Source organism: Sarcophilus harrisii, chromosome X (genome assembly GCF_902635505.1).
Source record: "Sarcophilus harrisii chromosome X, mSarHar1.11, whole genome shotgun sequence".
Classification (NCBI taxonomy): Eukaryota; Metazoa; Chordata; class Mammalia; order Dasyuromorphia; family Dasyuridae; genus Sarcophilus; species Sarcophilus harrisii.
This window is the reverse complement of record NC_045432.1, coordinates 53,869,152-53,895,359: the sequence shown is the minus strand read 5'-3', so window position 1 is coordinate 53,895,359 and position 26,208 is coordinate 53,869,152. Positions and strand designations below refer to the sequence as shown.

General features: G+C 40.0%; 1 protein-coding gene across 7 annotated transcripts in view; it reads left to right on the top strand.

The window, feature by feature from the left end:
• Window positions 1-20,299, top strand: part of ZNF185 (zinc finger protein 185 with LIM domain) — a 57,880-nt gene extending 37,581 nt beyond the window's left edge. For 3 of the 7 annotated variants that reach the window (XM_031944479.1, XM_031944480.1, XM_031944481.1), the window contains 13 exons: window positions 401-493; window positions 1,383-1,481; window positions 2,860-2,946; window positions 3,331-3,429; window positions 4,737-4,835; window positions 8,304-8,399; window positions 8,697-8,786; window positions 11,205-11,291; window positions 11,486-11,683; window positions 12,516-12,620; window positions 16,673-16,775; window positions 18,784-18,882; window positions 20,066-20,226. In XM_031944479.1, coding sequence (XP_031800339.1) covers window positions 401-493; window positions 1,383-1,481; window positions 2,860-2,946; window positions 3,331-3,429; window positions 4,737-4,835; window positions 8,304-8,399; window positions 8,697-8,786; window positions 11,205-11,291; window positions 11,486-11,683; window positions 12,516-12,620; window positions 16,673-16,775; window positions 18,784-18,882 — 1,255 coding nt within the window. In that variant the 3' untranslated portion in view covers window positions 20,066-20,226. Of the gene's footprint in view, window positions 1-400; window positions 494-1,382; window positions 1,482-2,859; window positions 2,947-3,330; window positions 3,430-4,736; window positions 4,836-8,303; window positions 8,400-8,696; window positions 8,787-11,204; window positions 11,292-11,485; window positions 11,684-12,515; window positions 12,621-16,672; window positions 16,776-18,783; window positions 18,883-20,065 lie in introns of all 7 variants that reach the window. The other 4 variants (XM_031944482.1, XM_031944485.1, XM_031944484.1 and 1 more) reach the window with 4 other exon arrangements.
• Window positions 20,300-26,208: the final 5,909 nt, after the last annotated feature.

The following is a 26,208-nucleotide window of genomic DNA, read 5'->3' as shown; positions in this document are numbered from 1 at the left end:
TCATCTAGTCCAATCCCTTTTTTTTTTAACAGGGGAGAAAATATGGCCTGGGGGGGGGGGGAGACAAAGCAATTTCCCCAAGAATCAGAGGCAAGATTGGAACCCAGTCTCTGCTTCCAGACCCAGAGCCAGTTTCTGTACCATATTTTCATCTAGCCCCAAAGTAAAAAGTGGGGAAGCCACATGGCAATGGATTTTGAGGCCCAAGGTCTGGGTGTGAATCCTAGCTCAGATTCTACCTTTCTAAATGATCTTGGGCAAGGCCTTTTCTCTCCCTCAGTCTCTGGGACCTTTGTGAGGTCCCTTCCACTTCTGAATCTCTGTTGGCTGGTCCTCAGTGATTCATAATTGGTGATAGATTGAAGAGGGGTCTGATCATACTTTCTTTTTCCTTCATTAGTGCGAAGAAAGAAGAAACTCACACTCTGCTACCCCAGGAGCCCAAAATGGAATCCAGTCTTCTTGACCTTTCCTCAGAGACCAGTCAGAAGAGGTAAAATGATGGGGATTGGGCAGAGGATATGATCTGGCAGTCTCTCTCTCTCTCTCTCTCTCTCTCACACACACACACACACAGACACACACATGTGTGAGTGTGTGTGAGTGTGAGTGTGTGTGTGTGTGTGTGTGTGTGTGTGTGTGTAAGCATGGAAAGTGTTTTTTCAGGAAATGAGGTAGTTATACCTACTCAGGTCCTGCTATGTGCTTCTGCCCCAAGGACAGTGAGAGAGAGGCCTAACAGCACAGAATTATGTTCCTTTAACAGGTCAAGCTCCCAGGTTAAAGATAATGTTGATTCCTCCTGGGAGTCTCAATGAAGTTGTCACTTTCAAGCATATTAGTCATTTTTTTCCTAGAAGGCAATGGAAGTAGAATGGAAAATACCCTGGGCTGGGAGTCTAGGAACCAAGCAAGATTATGCTCCCAGTTCTGTCACTTATTTGCTATGCTACCTTTTCTGGTTCTCAGTTTCTTCTAGTACAAAATGGATTGGTGAGCCCTGATCTTTTCTTTTGTGGTATCTATGCTCCTCCAACAGAGTAGACTCTTGTCTATGAAAATCACTCAGACTTATTAGGGGGTGAGGGGTTGAGACTTATTTAAAAAGATCTGTAGGAAGCACACTGCAGATGTGAAATAGGTGTGTGTTGCCAGATGCTATGTCCTCTGCTTCTGAAATTTCAGTGGTGTTGTTACATGCCCAGGGTTGTGTGTTGTGTATGTGTGTGCAGAAATTGGAAGAGCAGAGTGGAGGGAGATGACTAGCACCTAAAAACCAAGGCTTTAAACAAATCTCTGAGGGGCTTTTGAGTTCCTTGGGAAAGGATGAATGTCCATGAGATAGAGCAGCGTCTTTTCTGAACAAATTGTCTCCTCTCTAGAACTTCTTTGGAACATAAGGAAAGAAACATTTCCAGCACTAAAGAGGATATTCCCACAGAGGAAGAGGACAAAGACACCTATCCTGATGAGGCTGACAGGTACTGAGGCTTAGGGGGCAAACTTTGACTCTTCTAGGTTATCCGGGATTCACGCCCAGCTTCAGGGCTACTCCGCACCATGTCCTTTGCTCTGAGCTAGCCTCTGGACATTCTTGCTGATATTCCTCACAGAAATGTTGACAGCTTTTTGTCATTCCTCTACTTAAGAAATTCCACTGACTCCCTATTACCACTTGGAACAAATATGAATTAACTTTTGTATTTAGAGCCCTTCACAATCTGCTCAGAATCTACCTTCTTGACCTTATTAATCATTACATTCCTTCACATACATTACAATGCATTCACACCAGCCTTCTCACCATTCCTAATCTGTGGCACTCCATTTTCTGTTTCTTTTTTTGTTGTTGCTGAGTTTTTGTTTGGGTTTTTTTTAATGGCACTGGCTGTCTGTCTCGCTTGTCTGGAATGCACTCTCTCTTCATCATTACCTCTTAGAATGACCTAGTCTACTCCATTTGGCTCAAATGCTACTTTCTAGGGGCGACCTTTCTTGCCATACCAGATTGCCGGTACCTTCCTCCCCACATCACAATATACAGATTTGGTATCTCTGTCCATGGTTTTTATCCAGAAAGTCCTCCCCCCCCCCCCCCCCAAAAAAAAAAAAAAAGAATGTGAGCCACTAGAAAGCAAGGATTGTTTTGCTTTTATCCTTGGTGCCCAGTGCTCGGCACTTGGCATGTAATAAATGCTGGATTGGCTTCACTCTAGCCCATGACACTTGATGAAATTGCACCTTGGAGTGAGAGAACCTGAGCATTTCAGAGCTGTTGGAGACCATCATTAGACATAAACTTGTCCATCTCCCTCATTTGACAGATGGAGAAACCAGGGCCTGGAACAAGGAAATGCTTTGCAATCAAATCAAATTTCAGATTGCTCAATTTTTGGCAAGAATCCCAGGGCTTATCCCCCTAGAATCCTGGGACATTATCCAGCTCATTCCTGACTAGAGCCCTAACAAAAGGTTTCCAACCTCTGCTTGAAGATTCTCAGACTTCCTCCACCAGTGAGAGGGAGCTCATTACCTCCCCAGATCATGAATTCCTCTTTTAGAGGACTCTAATTGCTAGGACTTTGTCTTGAAGCCTGAATCTGGCTTTGTAATTTTCATGTGACCAGATGCTCTCTCATGCTTGCATTTAGCTGATGCAGACATTTCAAATGTGAATTGGAACTTGGGTCCAGAATGACCCCAATTTTCCAGATGGGGAAACTGAGACACCCATGAGTACTGCCACAAGGAACTCAATCTCTAATTTCTCATGCTTAATGTCTTAACTGTGGGTACTTGTGGTTAGAGAAAACCAGATGCAGAGTCCTGAGGCTTCTAATGGGTCTTTGCCTCTAACAGGGCAAGTACCTGGTCAACTGACAGTAACCATGGCTCTACTGGTTCACAAAATGATCTGGATGAAGTAGACCTTCCCTCTAAGAAAGGGTAAGTCTGGCTCCAGAGCTTGACCTTTCCCTGGTGAGTGCTGGCCTTAATATATAGTAGCATTCATAGCAGGGAAGACAGGGCAGATGAAACAGTCCAGCCACAGGCAAGTAACTAGGAGAACAGATATAGGCCTAGGAGAGCCCTGAGAACATTTCACAAAGGCCTTTGACCAGAAGCGATGAAAATGTGTCGACTCTTCATTTGGTTTGCTTAGCTTTTCCACAGTGGACCGCAGGCTGTTTTGCAGATTCCTCAGCAGGCCTAAATGGACGCTGCTGCCAGAACCCACACAGCCTGATTCTTCAGCATGGACCTCAGCATTTCTTTAGCTAACCCCACATCCTGCTGAAAGGACTCAAGTGTTCTTCTTTTCCCATGCAGACCTATCCTCAGCTATGGTGATCACTTCCTCAGTGGCATTCATGGAGAAGACTATGAGGGCCCTGGTAAACAGCAACCTGTGGAAGTCAACAAACCAAGGTAAGGGGGCCAGAGGACTCCAAGGTTCAGTAGAGTCTGGCCTGTCCAGGCCCCTAGTTTTTTTCTAGAAGAAACAAAGGCTTTCAGAGGGCAAGTGACTTATCCAAGATCAACAATAAAACTACTGGACAGCCAAGACTAGAACTTAGATGGAAAAATGTGTCTGTTTCCTACCGCAATTGGTTTCCTTGCATCAGAGCAGACTATTTGTTACAATAAGTCAACTTCACATTCAATCTGATCACGGTGTGGCAATTTTCTTCATGGGCCAATGACAGCAGAACAGTAAGGATGCTCTCAGTTTCTAACCATGAGGTGTACACATCATTATCCTCTGAAGGAAGTATATTCTTCCAGGCATTTGCAGCAGCAATGACTTATAGTCAGGTATACCCTTAATTGTGAAATTCATGAGCATCAATAGCATTCCAAGTTAAACCGGAAAATCAAGTATGTGGATTTCAGACAAGCTGATTTCCTCAAAAATAGTTCAAAATAGTGGATCTTTAAGATTCAGCATAGATTTCCAGAGAGAAGTAAAATATTTGTGATCCTGACACATGGGCCCTCATGTCTCATTTCATGACAGAACCTGGAAGCCCATGAAATGTGATAGAACACAGAATCAGAAAGTCTGGGTTCAAAACCTTCCTCTCTAGCTGTAGGACCAAATTGTTTTCCAAAATGTCTGAATCAATTCACACTTCTATTAACACTAAATTAGCATGCTTCTCTTCCCAAAGCCCTCATTAATTAGTTCTTCCGTTTTTTTTTTAGCACCTTTGCTGACTCAATGAATTTGAAATGGTACCTACCCACAGACTTGTTTTGATTTCTACTTTTATGATCACTGATGATTTTGAGCAGTTGTTTTAGGTCATCATCCATAAGTTGCATTTATGTTGAAAAGCATCATGATTTAATGTCTTTTGACCATGGACACATCTAGTAGCAAATGACTCCGTTCCAATGCTCTTTGCCCACCAAATTACTGCTGCCTCTTTAATTGTAAGGCAAAGTGGAAAGAAAAGGAAGAAACAATTAGGTAGTACCAGACACTGGCTGGGGAGGATAGACAGTAAATGAATGTGGTATCTTAATGCCATCTGAAGATGACTTTGCTATAGGGCATTTAGAAATGAGTGTACCCTGGAAGGAAACTCAATCTGAGACCAGCTGGCAGTGATATTTACTTTGAGAAACATTTCACTAATAACTATTCTGAATCAGAGCCTTTAAGGCACAAAATAAGCTTCCTTAGAGGAATCAAGTATTCGTCAATCTGGTGCATATTTACTTGTCTTTAGCCGACCTGATCCACATCCTCAAGAAGGCGGTATTCGAGAGATACCTTTGGCTCCACCTGTGCCCAGAGACTACAGACCCTCCTTTTGGAATCCAACAAGGTAGGGAACTCCCACAATGAGAGAGTACTCACCCTGCTCTTCACTGATCCAAGATCTCCTAGCCTCAGACAACCATTTGATCTCTCTTGTGGCCTTAGAGCCACAATGGCTCCTCAAAGAGTCAAAAAGACCTTTTCCATATGAACAATAGCTAATTTTGCTCATAATGTTTCCTACTGAGAGTCCCATCTTCTAAAGCCAGATGGAGAAAATGGAGAAACATGGAAGAAGTATGTTAATTACACTTCCCAGCTGGCTGCCCATCATTCTTGATTCTTTGGGTGACCCTATGTAGGCCACTTGTGCCTTGATTTGTTAAACTACAAAATGGGGGGAAGTAATACTTAACTGAGCAATGGGGCTAGAAAGAGCCCTTGGAGTTCATCAACTCCAAACTCTTTCCTTTTACATATGAGGGAAACTGAGGCTTAGAGAAGGGAAGTGACTTGACTAGTTCCATCATCATCATCAGTCCTCATAGTTAGCATTTCTATAGTGCTTTGAAGTTTGCCAAGCACTTTATATTTACCCAATTTGATCCTCACAATAATCCTGTATTATGAAATTTGTGGCAAAGCCAGAACTCAAAACCGTATCTCCTGATGTTTCACATGCCTTCTAGTACAGCAGGTTTTTTCCTCATCTTATACCAGGGCCTCTTGACCTCACATAACCCATTATATGCCAGAAAAATCTTTATGTCCGAGATGTGCATATCCAATTGTTTTACTGTACATTTCCACTTGAAATACAGAGATGAGCTCTCATGAGGGAAAAAGCTGATTTCCTCAAAAATAGTTCAAAATAGTGGATCTTTAAGATTCAGCATAGATTTCCAGAGAGAAGTAAGATATTTGTAATCCCAATACATGGTCCTCATGTCTCATTCCCTTTATCGGATCTGACATGCATACCCCACAGAGCCCTATTCAAGGTTTTCCTTTGGCTCCAACTTCAAGCAGAGAATGCAAGTGCCATAGTGGAACCTGGGAAGGTCAGCTTGTTCTCATTTACCTCTGCCTGACCCAGAGTGCTTTGGTTCTAAGCCATCTTAAAAGCAAACTTGAAAAAGCATAGCATTGCTCCTTGATAAGAATGTGGCCTCCAGTTATTTGTACTTCCTACCCAGGGCCTCCAGAAGAATTAAATGAGGAGCCAATGGATCCCATCCATGTTTTATACTTGGTAAAAGAATGTACCTCTCTATTGCTCTAGCAGGGAATGTAAGGCGTGTTTCTTGGGGAATTCTTGTTCACTTCATGGGCTGGCAGCTCTAAAGTAGCCCTACAGAGGGCAAGTGGCCTTTGCATACATTATTGAATGCCACAAGTGATGCATGAACCCCACCACTCATTAAACAAGGGCCTGAGATACCAATGCAAGGGGTCCTTAGGAGGATGTCCCAGTTCACAGGAGTACACGGCCCTCATTTCTTAAAGCTCTCCTTTGATCAGATAGTCAGGTACTTGCTTTGTTAAAACACCTCTCTCTGCTAAGTGATCCACAAGGAAAACAGACTTTCCCAGTTACAAGGGACTTAAAACTTTCCCATTCTGTTATGTAAATCACATCCGTGTGTAAATGGTTAAATGAGCTTCAGAAAAAACTCCAGTAGTAGTATAGGAAAAGTGCAAGACCCTGACTCAAGAACTTTCTTCTCAAATCCTGGCTCTGCTTAGACTTGCAGTGTCACACTGGGCAGGTTACTTTCCTTTTCTGGCTTTCAGTTTCCCCATCTGTAAAATGGTAGCCAAGTCTGTTTATTCCAGCTTTAATGTTCTCTGTCTCTATTAGAGTAACAAGGAGCTTCTTTTTGGACACCTACAAATGAGCAGTTATCTTGATTATGGGATGACTTTCTTTTCTTCTGGGGAAACTGAATGCAGGCCTCCATCTCCTCAACCTTTCCCCTCTCCTCTTAATATACTATATGTGTCTGTTTGTAAAGCCTCCCTGATCCCTGGTGCCATCACCCAAACACACAGAAAATCAATCAACCAACCGACACCCTTTTGGGAAGGTCTAGCCCAGAAATGCTTCACTTTTTTGTGTCCTAGGCCCCTTTGGTTTAGTCAGTCTGCTGAAGGTCCCCTAAGGACTCTTTATCAGTCATATTTGTAAATCATTGAAGATAATGCTATATTTCAGTCAGTGGCTAGTGAACATGTAGTGAGTACCCTCTGGCTCCCTTACTTTCCCAGAGCCAGACAGCACTTAAAGATGTGGCCATGGAAAAATGAGTTCCCAGGCCCCTTGAAACTTATTCACGAGCTTTGGTCTATATATGCTAGGTGCAAAGATAAAAGCAGTCAGTGACCTAAAGAAACTCCCATTCTGTCAAGAGATAAAAGTATACAAATAAGTATATACAGAACAATATCAAATACTAGTTTAAACACAGCGGGGTTTGTTTAGGAGAGAAAACACTGGCAGCAATCATGGTGATCAGAAAGGGCTTCAAGTAGAAAATGGTGGTTGAGGAAGAGACTGATTCTGTGAGGTGGAGATGAGGATGAACAGATGGGGCAAGGCACAAAGATGGGAGCTGGAGGACTGAAGAACTGAGAGAAGGCCACTTTGGCCAGCTCACAGCCTGGAAGAAGAGGTAGAATGATAGCTTAGGACTAGCTTGTAAAGGACTGTGAAAGCTATGGCATCCTAGAGGCAATAGGGAGCCAGTGGAATTGAATGAGTCAAAACATTCCAAGAGGTGGAGAACTGTGAGGATGCTAGAGCTACAAGGCCCTTAGATAGCAGCCCAGCTAACCCCTTCATTTACAGTTCCTTTCTTTCTCTTTTTTCAATTTGTAATTAAATTATTTTTTCCAATTACTGACCACATCCACATAAGTGTATCTTATTTTGCATCTTGAGTCCATTACCTCTTCTTTCAGGAGCTAAGTATCATTCTTCATAGATCTTCTTGAATTACATTGGTCAGAATTCTTAAATCTCGCCAAATTTTTTATGCTTGCAACATAGTTATTTATAGTTTAAACTGTTTTCTGATTCTGCTCACTTCATTTATATGGAACCTTTTCCTTTTTTATCTTGTTGGAATGTAGGCCTAGTTAGTAGTGGTATTGCTTGATCAAAGAGTGTATAGTTCAGTACCTTACAGGGCATAATTCCAAATTGCTTTCCAGAATGGCTAGAATTTAGGGTTCATATTCCACCAATAGGGCACCAATGTGCCTGTTTTCCATAGCCTCTCCAACATTTATCATTTTCCCATTTTGTCAATTTTGCCATTCTGATGTAACCCTCTCATTTTCCAGAGAGAAAAGGTAAAGCCCAGAAAAGGGAAACGATTTGACTCCTGCAGTTAGTTAGCTAGTTACAGATTCTAGCCTAGAATCCAAACCATCTAGTGCAAGGTGCTTTTCATCAGCTCCTCCTAAGTCTCTCTGAGGGGAACTTAGGTCCATGCATTAAGGCAGGTAACCTATAATTTGTTGTCTTTACTAGGCATGGCTCAGAAGAACATGCTATATTTTCTCCAGAAGACCAGTTTGATCGTTCCATGAACCTGCAATACTGCATGCCTGGAGAGAACACTACCAAGTAGGAAAAGACAATAATGAGGGCCCATCCACTTTCATGGTGACCTTTGATGGAAGAATTCAGATGCTAGTGCAGTGTACAATGCATAGGCCCTCTTCTCTCTTAGCAAAGAGCACTACAATGGGGGGGAACCCTGTTGCTAGGCCTAGCCTCCCCATATCTGAGTGCTTTTAGCCAAGTCCCTGTTCTCTAGGTCTCAGTTTGTCCCATATACAAAGTGAAAGGGAATGAAAGGGAGACTAATTGGTCTCCAAAGACTCCTTTCATTTCAGAGGTTCTTTGTTTCTGTGGTTGCAGGTATTCCTCTGCCTCTACTGTTACCACCACTGAAAAGAGATATGGAAGTTCAGTCAGCTCAGATGATCTCTTGCCACCTGAAACCCGGAGGTAAGCAAGGAGGATCTGTCAAGACTGGCCTCAGTTGAAGGGGAAGAGACAAACAACATATGGCCCTGGATTACAGGATCAACTCCATAGAACTCCAAGAAACCTCAGAGGTCATTTAGCCCATCTAGCTTCCTTGTGAATGCTAGATGGAACACATAGAAAAAGAAGCTATCTCAAGAAATAGATACTCTATTGGCAAGAATGCCTGTTTTCTTTAAATATATTCAGAATAAAGCCAAAGGAGTTAGAAAGGAAGAGGGCAAGAGAAATGAGGGGATGAGGAAAAGCTTCGTGTAGGAAGGAGGCCAAGGGGAGAAGGGAGGACATTCCAGTCTGAAGGTCCCCTCCACGTTAGCCACTGTCTTCTCTTTTGGCCTGGGACCAAGAAAGAAGTCAAATAGTTTGTAACCTAGAGACTCATCATTATGAGCTGGAAATGCAATTCCCTCATTTTACAGATGGGGAAACTGAGGTCCAGAGAAGGGAAGAGACTTGTTCAGTTACCCAGATCTAAATATCAGAGCTGAGCCTAGACTTCTATCGCCTAACCTTATATCCTATATCCCTTTCTCACTGCTTCCTATATCCTATCCTGCCCTTGAAAAAGGCAGGATCCCTAATGATGGATGAGAGGTCCTTTTTTGCACTGATGAATTCAGTTCTGCTGAATGTGGAAGTGCGAGGAAGGGAAAAAGGGAGGGAAGGATAGGGAGAGAGAGGGAAAAGGAGAGGGAGAGGAGAGAAAAAAGATGGCGGGTTAAAGGCAGGGCTCCTGCATATCTAGGTAACCCCAACTCCCTCCCCACCGTGGACCACCAATTTGGACAACTCCTCCAGCAGCAATCACAAAAGGGGTGGGAAATGAAAGGGTTTTTGTTTTGTTTTGTTATTATTGTTGCCATATTGCATTAGCCAATTAGAAGGCTGGTGTAAAGTGTTCTTCCAGACACTAGATGGCACTCCTTTCTCATAAAAGAATTAAAGTTGAGCAGAAATGTATTTAGATGTAAGGCTTCTTAATTTTTCCTATGCCCTGGCCCCCTCTGGAAGTCCGATGACACCTAGGATGACAAACTATATTCAAATACAGTGCCAAGTTATTAAAAAAACAACAGCAAGTTCATGGACTCTAGGCTGAGGAACCTCTGAATAAGTGAAAAGGGACTTGAGAGATGAAAGAATGAATGGAAAGACATTTATTAAGATAACCTGGTCCCACACTCACTCTTCATTTTAGAGATGGGGAGACTGAGGCCCAGAAAGGAAAAGAAAAATCTGTCCAGAGCCTTCAGGGTAATATGTAGCAAAAGTGGCCCAGGATTATCCTGCATGGATCTTTCCCCAGAAAGATACTCTTCTTTTTAACCTGACAGCCAGAAAAGGTATTAGATGCCATCCATTCCAACTCTCTGACTTTACAAATGAAGAAATTGAGGCCCAGAGAGGGGAACTGACTTGCCTGGGGTCACAGAGGCTGTAACAGAGCGAATTTGAACCAGGTTTTCCAACTTCAAGCTAGTGTTCTTTTTACTCTGCCAATCTACATGATCAGTCCATACAGCGTATTAAACTTTAGACATTGTCTAGTCTAATTCCTCCATGTTATAGATAAGGACACTGAGGCTTACAGGGAGGCACTCTCTCATAATACTATTTAGCCATTTTGCTATATACCCAAAGAGACATCTATCTACTGAGAACTTCAAGACTATATATATATATATATTTATGTGACTTGACCAGAATTCACATGAAGACTTAGGAGCAGAAGTGATGTTATGACCTCCCAGGCCCAAAGCTCCTTCCAAGTCTATGAGTTGGCACCTCCATAGAGAAAAACAACCAAGGCGAAGGTCTCTATGTAAGCAGGGGCAGGCTACTGAGATGCCCAGGGGTCTCTTCCTCTAATTGTCCCCTTTTCCCACCTGCCTTGGATCCCAGAGAGAAAAATTTCTGGCCAAGGCATTGCTTATGTCCCCATCCAACTACTGGATGACCACCAATTGCAGATACTAGCAGAGGAATTATTTTTAGGATGGAAGTTAGCTTAGATACAACCCAGGTGGTGCTGCCATTCATAGAGTTACTGGCCTAGAGTAAGAAAGACTTCTCTTCCTGAGTTCAAATCTAGCATCAAATCTAGCTGTGTGACTGTCGCAAGTCAAAATGAGCTAGAGAAGGAAATGGCAAACCATTCCAATGCCAAGAAAACCCCAAAGGGTGTCATGTAGAGTCAGACATGACAGACAACTGAACAATAAGTGGCCTACATGAACACTTTAGTCCATAACCTGTGTGATTTCTGACCAAGTCCCTTCCCTTTTCTGGGACTCAGTTTTCCCATTGGAATAATGAAAGGGTTGGCTTAGATGACTTCGAAGGTCCCTTTGGATCTCACATCCTGTTCTGTTTTTGTAGATTTGCATCATCCACTATCGGCTCCACTGACCAAAGATTTGGAACCCTGCCCAGCGTGGATGAAATGTTGACATCTGACCACAGGAGGTTAGCCGGGAACTTTGGGGATTCTATTTATTCACATGGTCAGCAAAATAAACAGTGGTAAAAGAGGGGATTCCTTGAAATTCCATGCACCTTAAAACTATGAAGACAGTGGTTTTCATTTATAAATTAAATCTTAAATTCATGTTAGTGTAGTGTGGGGTGTGGGCTCCATGGATGGTTTCCTTCTTTCCTAGCTCTCTTTCTGGTTATGAGGAGAGAAGTGTTACTACCATAGTCAGGGAGGCCAGATGGGACAAAACTGCACATGCTGGAGCCAAGGGAGACACCCGCCCGGATCCAAATATTCACTACAGTAGCTATCGAGTCATCACTCCAGATTCTGCTCACCAGCTGCCCCTGAAGGGCAGTGACCAAGAGTACAGCTCCAGAAGGTAAGGGGCAAGGCAAGATTGGTGAATCCAAAAGATAGCTGAAATGTAGGTTTCAATTGCTTTTAACTAAAAATGTTTTGCCAGAACTTGCTTCTTCCCCCACCTCGTACTTGTAGCAGTAGTTGCTATCTATCATATTGTTATTCTCACACGGCCCAGGGAAGCAGAAGAGGATGTTGGATCTTATTAGATCATTATAGTGAGTCTTGGGTAGCCACAGGACTCAGAGCCCAGACAGAGCTGCTGAGGGCAATGAGTGACGCAGGTCATTTTGGAAGCTCAGAAAATCATAGGACTAGAGCCAGAGAATGGTCACTGGCTGTGCCTCCTTGCAAAAGTGCTGTTGTTTTTGAGAGCTGTACAGTGGGCACATTTTCAAGGCATCTCCCCCTTGCTATGAGAGGCAACCCAGGTGCCTTCTGCAGCCTTGGAAGCTCAGGTGGCTCATTCTCTTTTCTGGCTCTTTTTGCTGATTCCCTGAGGCAGTGTAGGGTCTCTCACCCTGAACAGGAGTCATAGCTTCTTCCAGAAGAGTAGATATGCCCCCATTTATTTTGGTTCTTAGAGGTTAGGCCATTCTTGCAACTGTTCCCATGCAGTATTTTCCTAAGCTTGTATTGAGACTCTCAAAAAGGATTTTTAAATCCCTCAAGTAAAACCTAGAGGTCATTACCCACAAATGATATGGTATTACTGTGACTTAGTGGCCATTATCATCTTTAAACCAGCAGAGAATCATCAAGTGGAGGCTTTCACTCTTTTACTGCTATGAAGTCTTGTGCTGAGGAAGTCCTGGTCTCTGTGCTCACAAATGCCTCTCCTTCTTTCTCAGATATGCCTCTGCTACGGGGGACAGACCATCCATGGGCGGTATGCCTGCCAGCTCTCGAGACAGTGCTTCAGCCTCAGACAGTGAACCACCTGCTAGCTCTGCCAAGTAAGAAAGGAGAGGGGCTGGTCAGGGTCTCTGTTCTCCTGGCATAAGGAAGGAGAAAAGTTAGCCATTTTGGCTCCCCTGCTGATTTCTTAGAACCAAATACTTTAGCTTCTTCTATTGCCTAGTTCACTGCCTTGCCAAGATCAGTGAGTGGAAACACCCTTTGGTGGCTTTATCCACATGAAGGTCCATCCACGCTCTGGTTCAGTTCCAGGCCCATGGGCCTTACCTAGGCTAGGCTTAGTAGAAGAGAATTTATTTCTTGTCCAAGACAATTCTTCAGGGTCTATTCCAGGTTAAAAAAAAAAAAGGTTATACAAGAAAAGCCATAACCTAACAGCTCGATTGAACAATTTTAGTCTACTCTAAAGCAAAATCGTGGTATCCTTTTGGTCTTTCATCATTTAACTTGGTCTTCCCCTAGAAGGGATTTTTTAATATTTTTTCTCTCTCTTTTAGTATTATTTTAATTCAATTGCAGAGAAAACATAGCAAAGACGTATAAATAAACTTAGAGAACACCATTCACAGATCATATAAACAGATGCAACACTTATATACAGCAAGCTAAAGGGCTTCAAAAGCTTAAAGAAATTTGTACAGTTAATTCCAAACATGTCACCAAATTCACCTTGGAAGATCCCTTCTATATTACTGAGGCACATTCATCCAACTAACTGCCTTCCAAAATAAATGCCCATGCCACCTTGGAACTTTATCCAAGAAAAATTAGATGCTAAGGTAGCCAATATCGATTTTTATACGGTAGTAATAGGCAACATTGTAACAATGTGGTTGCAATGTGAACATTTCAACCAAACAATAGTTTTGTACAAAATGTGCTATCTCTATGATCAATCTAACTTTTCTTCACTCTACTGACAAGTTAAAAGTATGTAGACATATTCACGTAGGTACTATACAAAGGGTAATATTATAGCAATAAGAGCTATAAAATCAAAGAGTTATTTGACAAAACATTGTCCACCTCTAAAACTAAGATAAGACTGAATGAACAATTGTTCCAATATCCCTAAATCTATACAAAGTGTCTCTGTCTCTCTCTCTACCTCTCTCTCTATTTCTCTGTGTGTATGTGTGTGTGCACGCGTGTATGTCTGTTTCTCTCTATTTGTATAGCTCAACAATAAGAAATTTACTATTTTACATAACTGTATTTTTTAGCCAATCTAAATACTCACAAAACTAATAGACCAAGAGAGAGAATTTACATCCAAGGTTGAAACTATAACCAGATTTAAAAAGAGCAAATAAATATGAGGTCTCAAAACACAAAGGTGATGATGAAATAATGGTAATAAGTACTCAATTGCAACAGTATTGAGTTAGAAAGAATCTTAATCCCTGGCTTTGCCCCAGTAGTCAAGACTCCTATCTGTCTGTTGGGCCTCTTTGATCCAGAGGTGGGTCAGATGCTTTCCAGACTTCCCAATCTGGCCCACTCTTCATGGACCTGTGCCAGAACCTGACTTCTTCATTTCTCCTCTCACCTCACTGGGGATGGAATGTTGGGGCCAAACTGACAAGAGTATTTGCTCCTTGCTTATTTGGTGCTTTGCTGGATGTTATACCCTTGACATCATAGCAAAGGATTCCAGAGAGAAGATCTATGCCATTTGCTAGACCCCCAAAAAGAAATGCGCAAGCTCTTCCAAGAACAGTTGGCACAAGGGAGAGTGTGTCTTTTCTCTCAATTCTTCCTTGCTCTGAGTCCTCTGGCCCACATTTCTGTTCTTTGCCTCTTTGTGTAGTAAAGAGATGCTCTTCATGCAGGAATGTATAAATGCTTAAGAGTTGTCATCTGCTAGGCTCCCCTCACACTTCAGCAAATAAGAGAAGTCCCTTTTAATCTCATGGGTTTCAGCTTCCAGACGTCCTTGTCTGAGATTTCTGGTGTCCTGAGGAGGCACTAACCAGTCATCTACTTTCTGCCTTTCAAACACCCTTCAGTCAGTTCCTTACCAAATGTGCACCTTTTTACATGTCTTAGCTTGGCCCTCTGCTTCCAGGTTGGTTCCTCTCCAATCTGGCCACCTCGCTAATGTACAAGTTGGATGCACCACTCCTATACTCACACATCTTCACTAAATTCCTATTGGCTTGAAGAATAAAACACTAGGGCTTTTGCTTTCACTCAAGGGACTCCACCTTTCCCTTTTTCTGTTTCATTTCCACCTATTCAACTCCTGAATCAAGACCTGTCTGAGATATCAGCTCCTCTAAAAAGCTTTCCTAAGATGTTCCCCAGTTCAAAACCCTTCTCTCCTTCAGTTCATCACCCTCGCTTACAGCCCTCATTCATTTTCATCCTCATGCATTTTCATCCCTTTTCAACTTGTTTTGTAGCTACGACAGGTGCCTTTATTTCATCTCCTCTTTTAGATTATAAAACCCCTTGAGAGCAGGGACTATCTGTGCCCAGCAGGAGGCTGATAAATGCTTGATTTGAACTGGTATATGTATCCCTCAGAATCCCCATGGAGGTTGATAAATACTTGATTAGAATTGGTATAGTATCTCTCAGAATCCCCATCGCTGGGAGGGCAGGCAGTGTTATGCTTTAGCTTTTTAGTCTACCAAGATAAGATTTCTTTCTATGAAGATGGTGATTCTCAGGCCTGGGCCTTGGCTCCCAGAATTCTCCTTTCTTCTGACTGATCTAGTAAACTGTCTAACCCCACCATGCCTCTTCTTTCCCAGAGAGGTCCATAAATACATATTTAGGTTTAATAGGAGCCAAGTGACCAATAAGAACTAAAGTAAGTGCCACAGGTCTCTGTCCTTATTCCTATTCTGGGCAATCTAAGCACCAGAGTTACAAAGTGAGGCAAAAGACAGTCACTGTCCTCAGGGAGCTTATAATCTACTGAGGGAGACAACATGCAAACAAACATACACAAATCAAAGTATATACAGGATAAAGAGAAAATAAGTAAGTAAGGTACTGGGATTGAGAATTTGGGGAAGGCTTCCTGAAGAAGGTAGGGTTTTAGCTAGAACTTAAAGAAAGCCAAGGAGGTCAGTAGTTGGAGTAGAGAAAGGAGACTGTTCCAGGCATGGAAGACAACCAAAGAAAATTCTTTAAGCCAAGAAATGGAGTGTTTTATTACTCTTCTATCACATACAAATATATTTTGCTGAATCTGGAGATGACATATGTGAAAGAGAGGGATGGCATGATAGCTAACAAAATGGAAATCCCAAAATAACTTGACAGGCTAGAAGAATGGACCAAATCTTTAGGCTACTGCTAATTGCACTTACAAATGTTGCAAACATTTATCAGTGCTTTGGGCTGTATCCTTGGCAGCTATTTAATCACTGGGAGTGGGTAGTAGTCTTCACCTGTCTTTTACCTGAGAATCCTAATAGATGACCCCTCGACCTGCTTCTTTTGAATTATGTCTTTCAAGGGGAAGGAAGAGTGGAGATGATTCATAGAGTGAATAAGTAAATGGGACATAGATATATAAAAGTGGTCACCGTATCTGCACAGTAAAAGTGCTCAAGGTGAAATGAAGGCCTTTGGTGCTAGACTAACCTTGGAGAGGAAACCTTGAGAAAACAAGCTAATAAATTATTTTAAGGGAGTGAACTGAAATATGCCTTTTCAGAGATTTCAAGCTGGGTGGAATGCTGCTGTCTATCTGGCACAGCAGTGTTGGTTGTAATATCCAAGGCTTCAGCCAGCAGCTGTACAACTAGACAGGCAGTAGGACAGGAAGAAAGAGGGTGGTTCCAAGAAGAACTGTGTGTTCAGGTGCCCTATGATCAATCCCTAGATTTGGGGAGAGCCAGCAAATCCTAGGTCCTCCAATTAGAAATTTTTATGCCAATTCCTGGCCCACCTATAGGATACTACCCTCGGGCCATCTTGAAATGGGGGAAGGGAGAGTAGGTAGATTTTGTTATCCTAGCACTGAGCCTGTGGCCGGACCCAGGATTCTGAACGATCTGCAGCCAATAATCTAACCCAGCATTGTCTGTCCCTACCTCTTGGCCATTCACCAAGATTTCCTCCTTGTCCCTAGGATAAGTGGTGCTACCTGCACTTACTGTTGCAAAGAGATCAGATCTGGGCCCAAAATTACTCTGGAGCATTTGGGTATCTGCTGCCATGAGTGGTGCTTCAAGGTAAAGATTGTTTTTACTGTTTTAAAAAAAAAACCACATTTTCTTCTTCTCCTATTCATCCCTCTCATTGAGAAAACATGGTAATTATTCAAATTCCAAAGATTATCCAAAGCTGAGGCCTTTAGTCTAACTAGATACACCCAAGTAGATCCACAAACTATTTGTTTTAGAACTTTCAAGATCTACAGCCATTAAAGTCATAGCTGAAAAGAACCATCAAAATCATTTAGATATCTTTATTTTACAGAGAAGGAAACTGAGGCCCAGATAGGGGCAAATCATATTGGCCATGAGAGCAAGAGGTACAGAACTTCAGAAAGTCACCAATCATGAATCAAGCCCTGTGTCTCGGGTGCTTGTGGAGATTGCAGGAGTAAAAAGCACAGTCCTTGCCTTGAGGGGAAAGGAGCTCCCTATAATAAAGATCAAAATACAAGTTAGGACCTAGGCAATGACTGCAGGATTGGTTGTGAGATACAGACTTGAAGTACTCCAAGAAGAGGCTGCCATTCAGGCTAAGCTGGGCAAGGGGGGATAGGGAGCTTCCCAAAAAACTTAGAATTTGAGCAGGAACAACTGAAAGGAATAGAATGAGCAAAGAAGACATAAATGGCTTGTGGGGACATTTGGAAGACTCCCCTAAATAGATTATAGGGAGCTTTGGAAGCTTAAAAATTGAGCAGGGTTAGATTGGCATTGGAGGTGATGAATGTCAAGTCAAAATTTGAGAGCATGGGGATAGTCATAGTGCAGTGACGGAAGGGTTGATGTATAGTTAGACTAGACTAAAGAATAAGGAGACTGGCGATGCAGATCAAATAATATGGAAGATTTAAAAAGAAGGTCTCAAGAAGGGTGGTGGTATTGGGAAGACTGAATGTGGCAAAAGAGCTGTGAGAATCAATGGATGAGGAGGAGGCAAGGTAAAGTATCACTATGACTGGCCAAAGCAATGGGATAGAGAGAGAGATTGGTTTGACTACAATATGGGCCTAGAGCTGACAAGAGATGTCAAGGCACGAGCTCAGGTTTGAGAGTTTTCTGAAAATAAGTGGGAAGTGAAGTTATGGTATTGATTTTAACTACCAGATTATGGGGAAGAAGGAGAGACAGACAGAAGGCAAGGCCCTAAAGCCCAAGGCCAGAACCTTGAGATATACCCACAGTCCAATGGCAGGAAAATGATATTCAGTAGCAGAGATGGAGACAGAGGAAGTAGAAAGGGGGAGGATCCAAAAGAGGATAGTGAGTGTGATTTCTGAAGCCTAAGAAAGAGACAAAAGGAATCAACTAGTCAAAAACCACAGAGTAGATAAAGGAGGAATAGACCTGATCAAAAGACCTTGGGCTTAACAATCAGGAGATCAGATGTCAATGGTGATGTATGAGAGATGTTTCAATCAAATGGTGAGGGGAAGCTCAACTACAAGGAGCTAATCACTCCCAAATCCTTGGGCTACTACATAATGTTTCCAACCCTTTTTTCCAATAACATGGAGGCAAGGACAGAACTTCCATCTGAGGACCTAACTAGGGCAGTATGTTACGGTATTCTATCCCTGAGCCCCCAAACCTCTGCTTTCATTTCTTTCCTTTTCTTCCCTTCATGGTCAGTACTTCAAAAGGGGGGTGATTTCCATCAGTGGCTGCTATCCCAAAGGTCTGGTAGCTGGTCTCTATCAGTAGCTGAGGCTTCAGGGGGCCCACTACTTGGGAATCTAGCTCCTTTTCACTTAAATATGTTCATTCTTGGATAACAGGCTCAGGATGGGTAGGGCTTTCTAAAACTTACATCTGGCACCTCTTACAGGAACCCAGGGTCAGCAGTAATATAGGACATAAATGGTGGATGCATCTTTTTATCATTAAAAATATTTCAACTCTACTCCCTCCAAAAAAAATATGATTGTGGAACACATGGTATAAAATTTGATTAGTTACCATTTTCATATAGAAAATAAGGCTGGATATCCACTAACCTCATAGTCATTCTTCATCTCATTTGCAGTGTGGAATTTGCAAGAAGAAAATGGGCAATATGCTGGATCATGTGTACATCCATAAGGGAATCATACACTGTGACCAGTGTTATGCAAGACTCTTCTAGGTGAGTCTACCCCTCCCCATTTTTTGGGTCCAGAACATGAGGACATGAAGTTCCTGGGAGGTCATTTGGGGAGCACTTTGGATGCTGGAATAATGCATTATCAGTGCAGATGCTCCCTTTGCCTATGTTGATTGGACTTTTTCATTCCATGGGTTTCAGGGTCATGTTTCCCCATAAATCCTTCATAGAAAATCCACCCAGTCTTTCTTAGTAGTTTATAGTGTACCTATTCCTCAGGTTGTATACATGTCATTCATTTGAAGTGAATCTTACTGTAAGGGATAATCTGGGAAGTCCTGGATTCAACTTGATGAGCTTATAGGGTAGCAAGCCTTTGTCTGGGTCTTTGATTGGATTTCCCACTGGAGGAGGTAGGTATGTATACCCATTGGCACATACTTCATTAAAAATGAGTGATTATGGGCAGTAGGTGGCACAGTAGATAGAGCACCAGCGCTGAAGTCAGGAGGACCTGAGTTCAAATGTGATCTCAGACACTTAACACTTCCTAGCTGTGTGACCCTGGGCAAGTGGCTTAACCCCAATTGCCTCAGGAAAAAAAAAAAGTGATCAAGATGACTTGATTAGCTTGAACTGAGGTCAGGTTCCCCTTTTTGGGGGATAGATCATAGAATAGCAGAGCTAAAACATATGCTCACATGTCTGCACACACACACACACACACACACACACAATATCAGCTTTAACCACTCCCACTTTTCAACATCTATACGGCATACATAGATGTCTATACTGAAAAGTATTGATCACCCAACAAGGATTATTAACAATGGCTCAATAAAATAAACTAAGAGAACAGCATTTAAGTGAGGGAAAGCCCCCAACTATTTCTACAAGTAATGAGACAGGCAAAGGCAATTTCATTCAAAGCACTCTTAGTACAGTCATGGGGTCACTGTCCTAAGAAATGCCATGCATTCCTCCATGAGGCCATTTGAATTTCTCTGTGAGCTTTCAAGGTTTGGTCCAGTTTGTGAATGCAGTTTTAAATAAAATACTGGTCTGGTGCTTTTCTGGATCTTCCCCTCTACTGCTCCCCCTCCCCCCAGTATACAATATTCATTCCATTTCAGCTCTGGAGCTTTGGTGTTGACTAGAGGAAGAAATAGCTTCCTCTTAGGCCCACATTTCAAATCTCATGTTTTCTTCTTTTTTCTTACAGTTTCGATCAGCCTGCTAAGAGTCATCATGAAGATGGGGACCCATCTTCCTAAATCTCCAATTTTACTGTTTCCCCTTATTACTAATTCCCAGTTGTTTCCTTTATCTCTTCCCATCTAACCCAGTTGAAAATGTGCCCCACAAAGATAATTAGTTTTACCAGCCTTTTATTAGCTTTGATTTTTATATTATCCAGCATTTTAATTAGCTTTGATTTTTGGATTATCCAGCTTTTTTATTAGCCTTGGTTTTTTGGATTACCCAGATTTTTATTAGTTTTGATTTTTTTAATATTATACAGTTTTTTATTAGCTTTGGGTTTCTTCTTTTTCCAATTTTTAAAAAATTACTTTTGATTTTTTGCATTATCCAGCTTTTTATTACCTTTGATTATTTTGTATTACCTAGTTTTTTATTAGCTTTGGGATTTTTCTTCATCTGATTTTTCATTAGTTTTGGTTTTTTGCATTACCTAGCTTTTTATAAGCTTTGATTGCTAGTCCTTTTTGGATTGAACTAATTAAACCAGATTTAGAGTAGTGAAGACTAACTTGGCCTTTAGGTCCTGTTTTTTCATATAAGTTTAAATCTATGAGTATGGTAGTGATAAGTTTATTACCTTTGATTATTTTGGATTATCCAATTTTTTATTAGTTTTGGGATGGGATTTTTCTTTAATTTTTGGATTAGTTTTGTTTTTTTGCATTATCTAGCTTTTTATTAGCTTTGATTGCTAGTCCTTTTTGGATTGAACTAATAGCAGATTTAGAGTAGTGAAGACTAACTTGGCCTTTAGGTCCTGTTTTTTCATATAAGTTTAAATCTATGAGTATGGTGGTGATAAGTTTATTACCTTTGATTATTTTGTATTACCTAGTTTTTTATTAGCTTTGGGATGGGATTGTTCTTTGATTTTTGAATTAGTTTTGGTTTTCTGCATGATCTAGCTTTTTGTTAGCTTATTGCTAGTCCTTTTTGGATTGAACTAATACCAGATTTAGAGTAGTGAAGACTAACTTGGCCTTTAGGTCCTGTTTTTTCATATAAGTTTAAATCTATGAGTATGGTAGTGATAAGTTTATTACCTTTGATTATTTTGTATTACCTAGTTTTTTATTAGCTTTGGGATGGGATTTTTCTTTAATTTTTGGATTAGTTTTGGTTTTTTGCATTATCTAGCTTTTTATTAGCTTTGATTGCTAGTCCTTTTTGGATTGAACTAATAGCAGATTTAGAGTAGTGAAGACTAACTTGACCTTTAGGTCCTGTTTTTTCATATAAGTTTAAATCTATGAGTATGGTGGTGATAAGTTTATTACCTTTGATTATTTTGTATTACCTAGTTTTTTATTAGCTTTGGGATGGGATTGTTCTTTGATTTTTGAATTAGTTTTGGTTTTCTGCATGATCTAGCTTTTCTTTATTTTTGGATTAGTTTTGGTTTTTTGCATTATAGCTTTTTATTAGCTTTGATTGCTAGTCCTTTTGGATTGAACTAATACCAGATTTAGGTAGTGAAGACTAACTTGGCCTTTAGGTCCTGTTTTTTCATATAAGTTTAAATCTATGAGTATGGTAGTGATAAGTTTATTACCTTTGATTATTTTGGATTATCCAATTTTTTATTAGTTTTGGGATGGGATTTTTCTTTAATTTTTGGATTACTTTTGGTTTTTTGCATTATCTAGCTTTTTATTAGCTTTGATTGCTAGTCCTTTTTGGATTGAACTAATAGCAGATTTAGAGTAGTGAAGACTAACTTGACCTTTAGGTCCTGTTTTTTCATATAAGTTTAAATCTATGAGTAAGATAGTGATAAGTTTATTACCTTTGATTATTTTGTATTACCTAGTTTTTTATTAGCTTTGGGATGGGATTGTTCTTTGATTTTTGAATTAGTTTTGGTTTTCTGCATGATCTAGCTTTTTGTTAGCTTTGGGATGGGATTTTTCTTTGATTTTTGGATTAGTTTTGGTTTTTTGCATTAATTAGCTTTTTTTATTAGCTTTGATTGCTAGTCCTTTTTGGATTGAACTAATGAAACCAGATTTAGAGTAGTGAAGACTAACTTGGCCTTTAGGTCCTGTTTTTTCATATAAGTTTAAATCTATGAGTATGGTAGTGATAAGTTTATTACCTTTGATTATTTTGGATTATCCAATTTTTTATTAGTTTTGGGATGGGATTTTTCTTTAATTTTTGGATTACTTTTGGTTTTTTGCATTAATTAGCTTTTTTATTAGCTTTGATTGCTAGTCCTTTTTGGATTGAACTAATGAAACCAGATTTAGAGTAGTGAAGACTAACTTGGCCTTTAGGTCCTGTTTTTTCATATAAGTTTAAATCTATGAGTATGGTGGTGATAAGTTTATTACCTTTGATTATTTTGTATTACCTAGTTTTTTATTAGCTTTGGGATGGGATTGTTCTTTAATTTTTGAATTAGTTTTGTTTTTTTGCATTACCTAGCTTTTTATAAGCTTTGATTGCTAGTCCTTTTTGGATTGAACTAATAGCAGATTTAGAGTAGTGAAGACTAACTTGACCTTTAGGTTCTGTTTTTTCATATAAGTTTAAATCTATGAGTATGGTAGTGATAAATGTATTACCTTTGATTATTTTGGATTATCCGATTTTTTATTAGCTTTGGGATGGGATTTTTCTTTAATTTTTGGATTAGTTTTGGTTTTTTGCATTAATTAGCTTTTTATTAGCTTTGATTGCTAGTCCTTTTTGGATTGAACTAATAGCAGATTTAGAGTAGTGAAGAGTAACTTGGCCTATAGGCCTATCACTTTAAATAGATGAGTATGGTAACAATATGTTTATTACCTTTGATTATTGATTGTGCATTAGCTAACATTTTATTAGCTTTGGGATTTTTCTTTAATTTTTTATTAGTTTTGTTTTTTTACATTATCTAGCTTTTTATTAGCTTTGATTGATTGCAAGTCCTTTTTGGACTAAACTAATGTGCAGAACACATAGAACTGTGAAGATCAACTTGGCCTTTAGGTCCTGTTTTTTCATATAAGTTTAAATCAATGAATATGGTAGCAACAGCGATATGTTTATTACCTTTGATTATTGATTATTATGTATTATCTAATATTTTATTAGCTTTGGATTTTTCTTTAATTTTTCATTAGTTTTGGTTTTTTGCATTATCTAGCTTTTTATTAGCTTTGATTGATTGCAAATCCTTTTTGGACTGAACTAATGAGCAGAACACAGAACTGTGAAGATTAATTTGGCCCTTAGGTCCTGTTTTTTCATATAAGTTTAAATCAATGAATATGGTAGCAACAGCGATATGTTTATTACCTTTGATTATTGATTATTGTGTATTATCTAATATTTTATTAGCTTTGGGATTTTTGTTTAATTTTTCATTAGTTTTGGTTTTTTGCATTATCTAGCTTTTTATTAGTTTTGATTGATTGCAAATCCTTTTTGGACTGAACTAATGAGCAGAACACATAGAACTGTGAACATTAACTTGGCCTTTAGGTCCTGTTTTTTCATATCAATTTAAATCGATGAGTTTGGTAGCAATTATGTTTATTACTGTTAATTATTTTGTATTATCCAGATTTTTATTAGCTTTGGGATTTTTCTTTATCTAATTTTTCATTAGTTTTGTTTTTTTGCATTATATATATCTAGCTTTTTATAAACTTTGATTGTTTGCAAGTCATTTTTGGATTGAACTAATAGCAGATGTAGAGCTGTGAAGATTAACTTGGCCTTTAGGTCCTGTTTTTCCATATCAGTTTAAATTGATGAGTATGGTAGTGATATGTTTATTACTTTTGATTATTTTGTATTATCTGACTTTTTATTAGCTTTGGGATTTTTCTTTAATTTTTCATTAGTTTTGGTTTTTTGCATTTATCTTTTTGTTAGCTTTGGGTTTTTTGGTATTATCCAGCATTTTATTAGCTTTGATTTTTTGTATTATCCAACTTTTTATTAATTTGGTATTTTGAATTATCCAAATTTTTATTAGCTTTGATTTTCTGTATTATCCAGCTTTTTATTAACTTTGGTATTTTGAATTATCCAGCTTTTTTTATTAGTCTTGTTTTTTTTTTTTTTTTAATTATCTGCTTTTATTAGCTTTGGAATTTCCTTTATTCAGTTTTTTTAAAATTACTTTTAATTTTTTGAATTATCTAGAGTAGACAGTTGGTAGATGCAGAAACCTGAAGGATTCTAGTAAGTTGAAGCCTGATGAGGGAGAAGAGTGTGGTCCAGAATTCATAAAGACTTATTATTACCACCTGGGCTGAGTGCTGAAGACATCTTGCCTCTCCTGAAGCCAACGAGCCCCATAGTCTTTATTGATATTTCTGTGCTTCCTATATCTCCATGACAGAAAGACAGCCTTTCTCTAAGATATCATAGTAGAGCAAGTACAACTTCTGAGCAGCATGTATGAAAATACATGCCAGGGAAGAATTCTTCATGATTTTGGCTGGTTATCCATCACACCAGGGGATGATAAGTCCCCTTCACAACAGACATAGACTGAGCGCAGCATTTTGTATTTCACTGTACTAACCCAGAAGCTTGACTTCCCTTGAGGTGAGAGTGGGTATTCTTCAAGGGGGATAGAACCGAGGAGTGTGAAGGGAGGACAGGTGGATAGAGTAGCTCAGAATAGGGACCCAAATGCAGCACACTTTCTCCTCTCCCAGTCCTGCCCCCTCGGTGAAGAAATAAGCAGATTCATTTGGAGAATTTTTTTAACCTGCTAAAGGGTGAGATGGTTTAGGAAGAAGGATTATTGCTGGAGATCCCTGTCTGTACTCACCAAGAGGTTTGCAGTTACCCTGGAGGAAAGTTTCAGAAGGAGTAGCCCACGTGGGCCAAGGAGTAGGGAGCTTTGGTGTCTTCTTGATGGTCTCTGCTCTCTTCAGACAGGTTCAGAAAGTGGACAAGTCTTTGTCAAGATGGGGGTTTTGAAGTTCGATTTTTCCATTGCTATTATCTGTTTTCAGGACCTGCTATACTGGTTCAATGTCACCTGTGAACCCTCATTTAACATGCTTGCTGCTTATTATATTTACTGTAATCACATATCATAATTCTAATAAAGATTCAGGTTTCAGGTTTATTGTCTCTGTTGCTATTTTTGACAAAAAGGCTAATTGACTGTGATAGACTTTTGTGGTGGGCAGCTAGGTAGCTAGGTGGTGGGGTGAACAGAGTGGCCAGGCCTAGAATCAGGAAAACTCATCTCCAGGTGTTCAAATCTGGCTCCAGACACTAGCTGTGTGATGCTGGGCAAGTCACTTTACTGCTTGCTTCAAATAAGCTGGAGAAGGAAATGGCAAACCACTCCAATATCTTTGTCAAGAAAATCCCAAATGAGGTAATGAAGAGTTAGAGCTGAAATGACTAACAACAGTGAGCTAAAGGCATTTCCCATGCAAAAGCAAAGATTCACCTAGTACTGCAGGAGGGGGGGGGGGTGTAAGTGAGAATTAACATGAGGCAAATGATTCCTGAAGAGTCTTTCCAGGAGAAAACCCAAGTGATTTGAGATCATCCAATCCAAAGGTTGTTTGTTAACCTGGGGCCTATGATCTTGGTTGCCAAAAAAAAAAAAAAAGACTATATTTCTATATAAAAGTCTTTCCTTTATAATTCTATATATTTAAAACATTATTCTGAGAAGGGGTCCAATAGACTTCACCAAACTGTCAAAGGAGTCCAGGACATACAAAAGATGATGAAGCCCCATCTGAATCCAAACTCGACATTTTACAGGAGAAAGCTTCCTCAGAAAAAATTAAAAAAAAAAAAAAAAAAAAGGTCTGCCGGAGTACACAAGCAGTCAGAATCAGCCTGAACAAAGGGAAAGAAATCCCCCCACGAAACAGGCAAAGGAAATGAAACCACCTTGCATCCTAAAAAGTTTGAATCAGAAAAGACCTTAGAAATCAGCTAGTCCCAATTTAGACCGAGTGCTACAAAGATTCCTTCTACAGAAAGGTTATCTAGCTGCTTCTTGATTAAATGGTGTCAGGGAGCTCACTACTGAAAGGCTGCCCGTCCCAGCTGAATTATTACAAAGTTCTCGGATATGCTGAGCCAAAATGAGTATCCCTGAGAAAAACATGTAATCTCTTCTCTAAT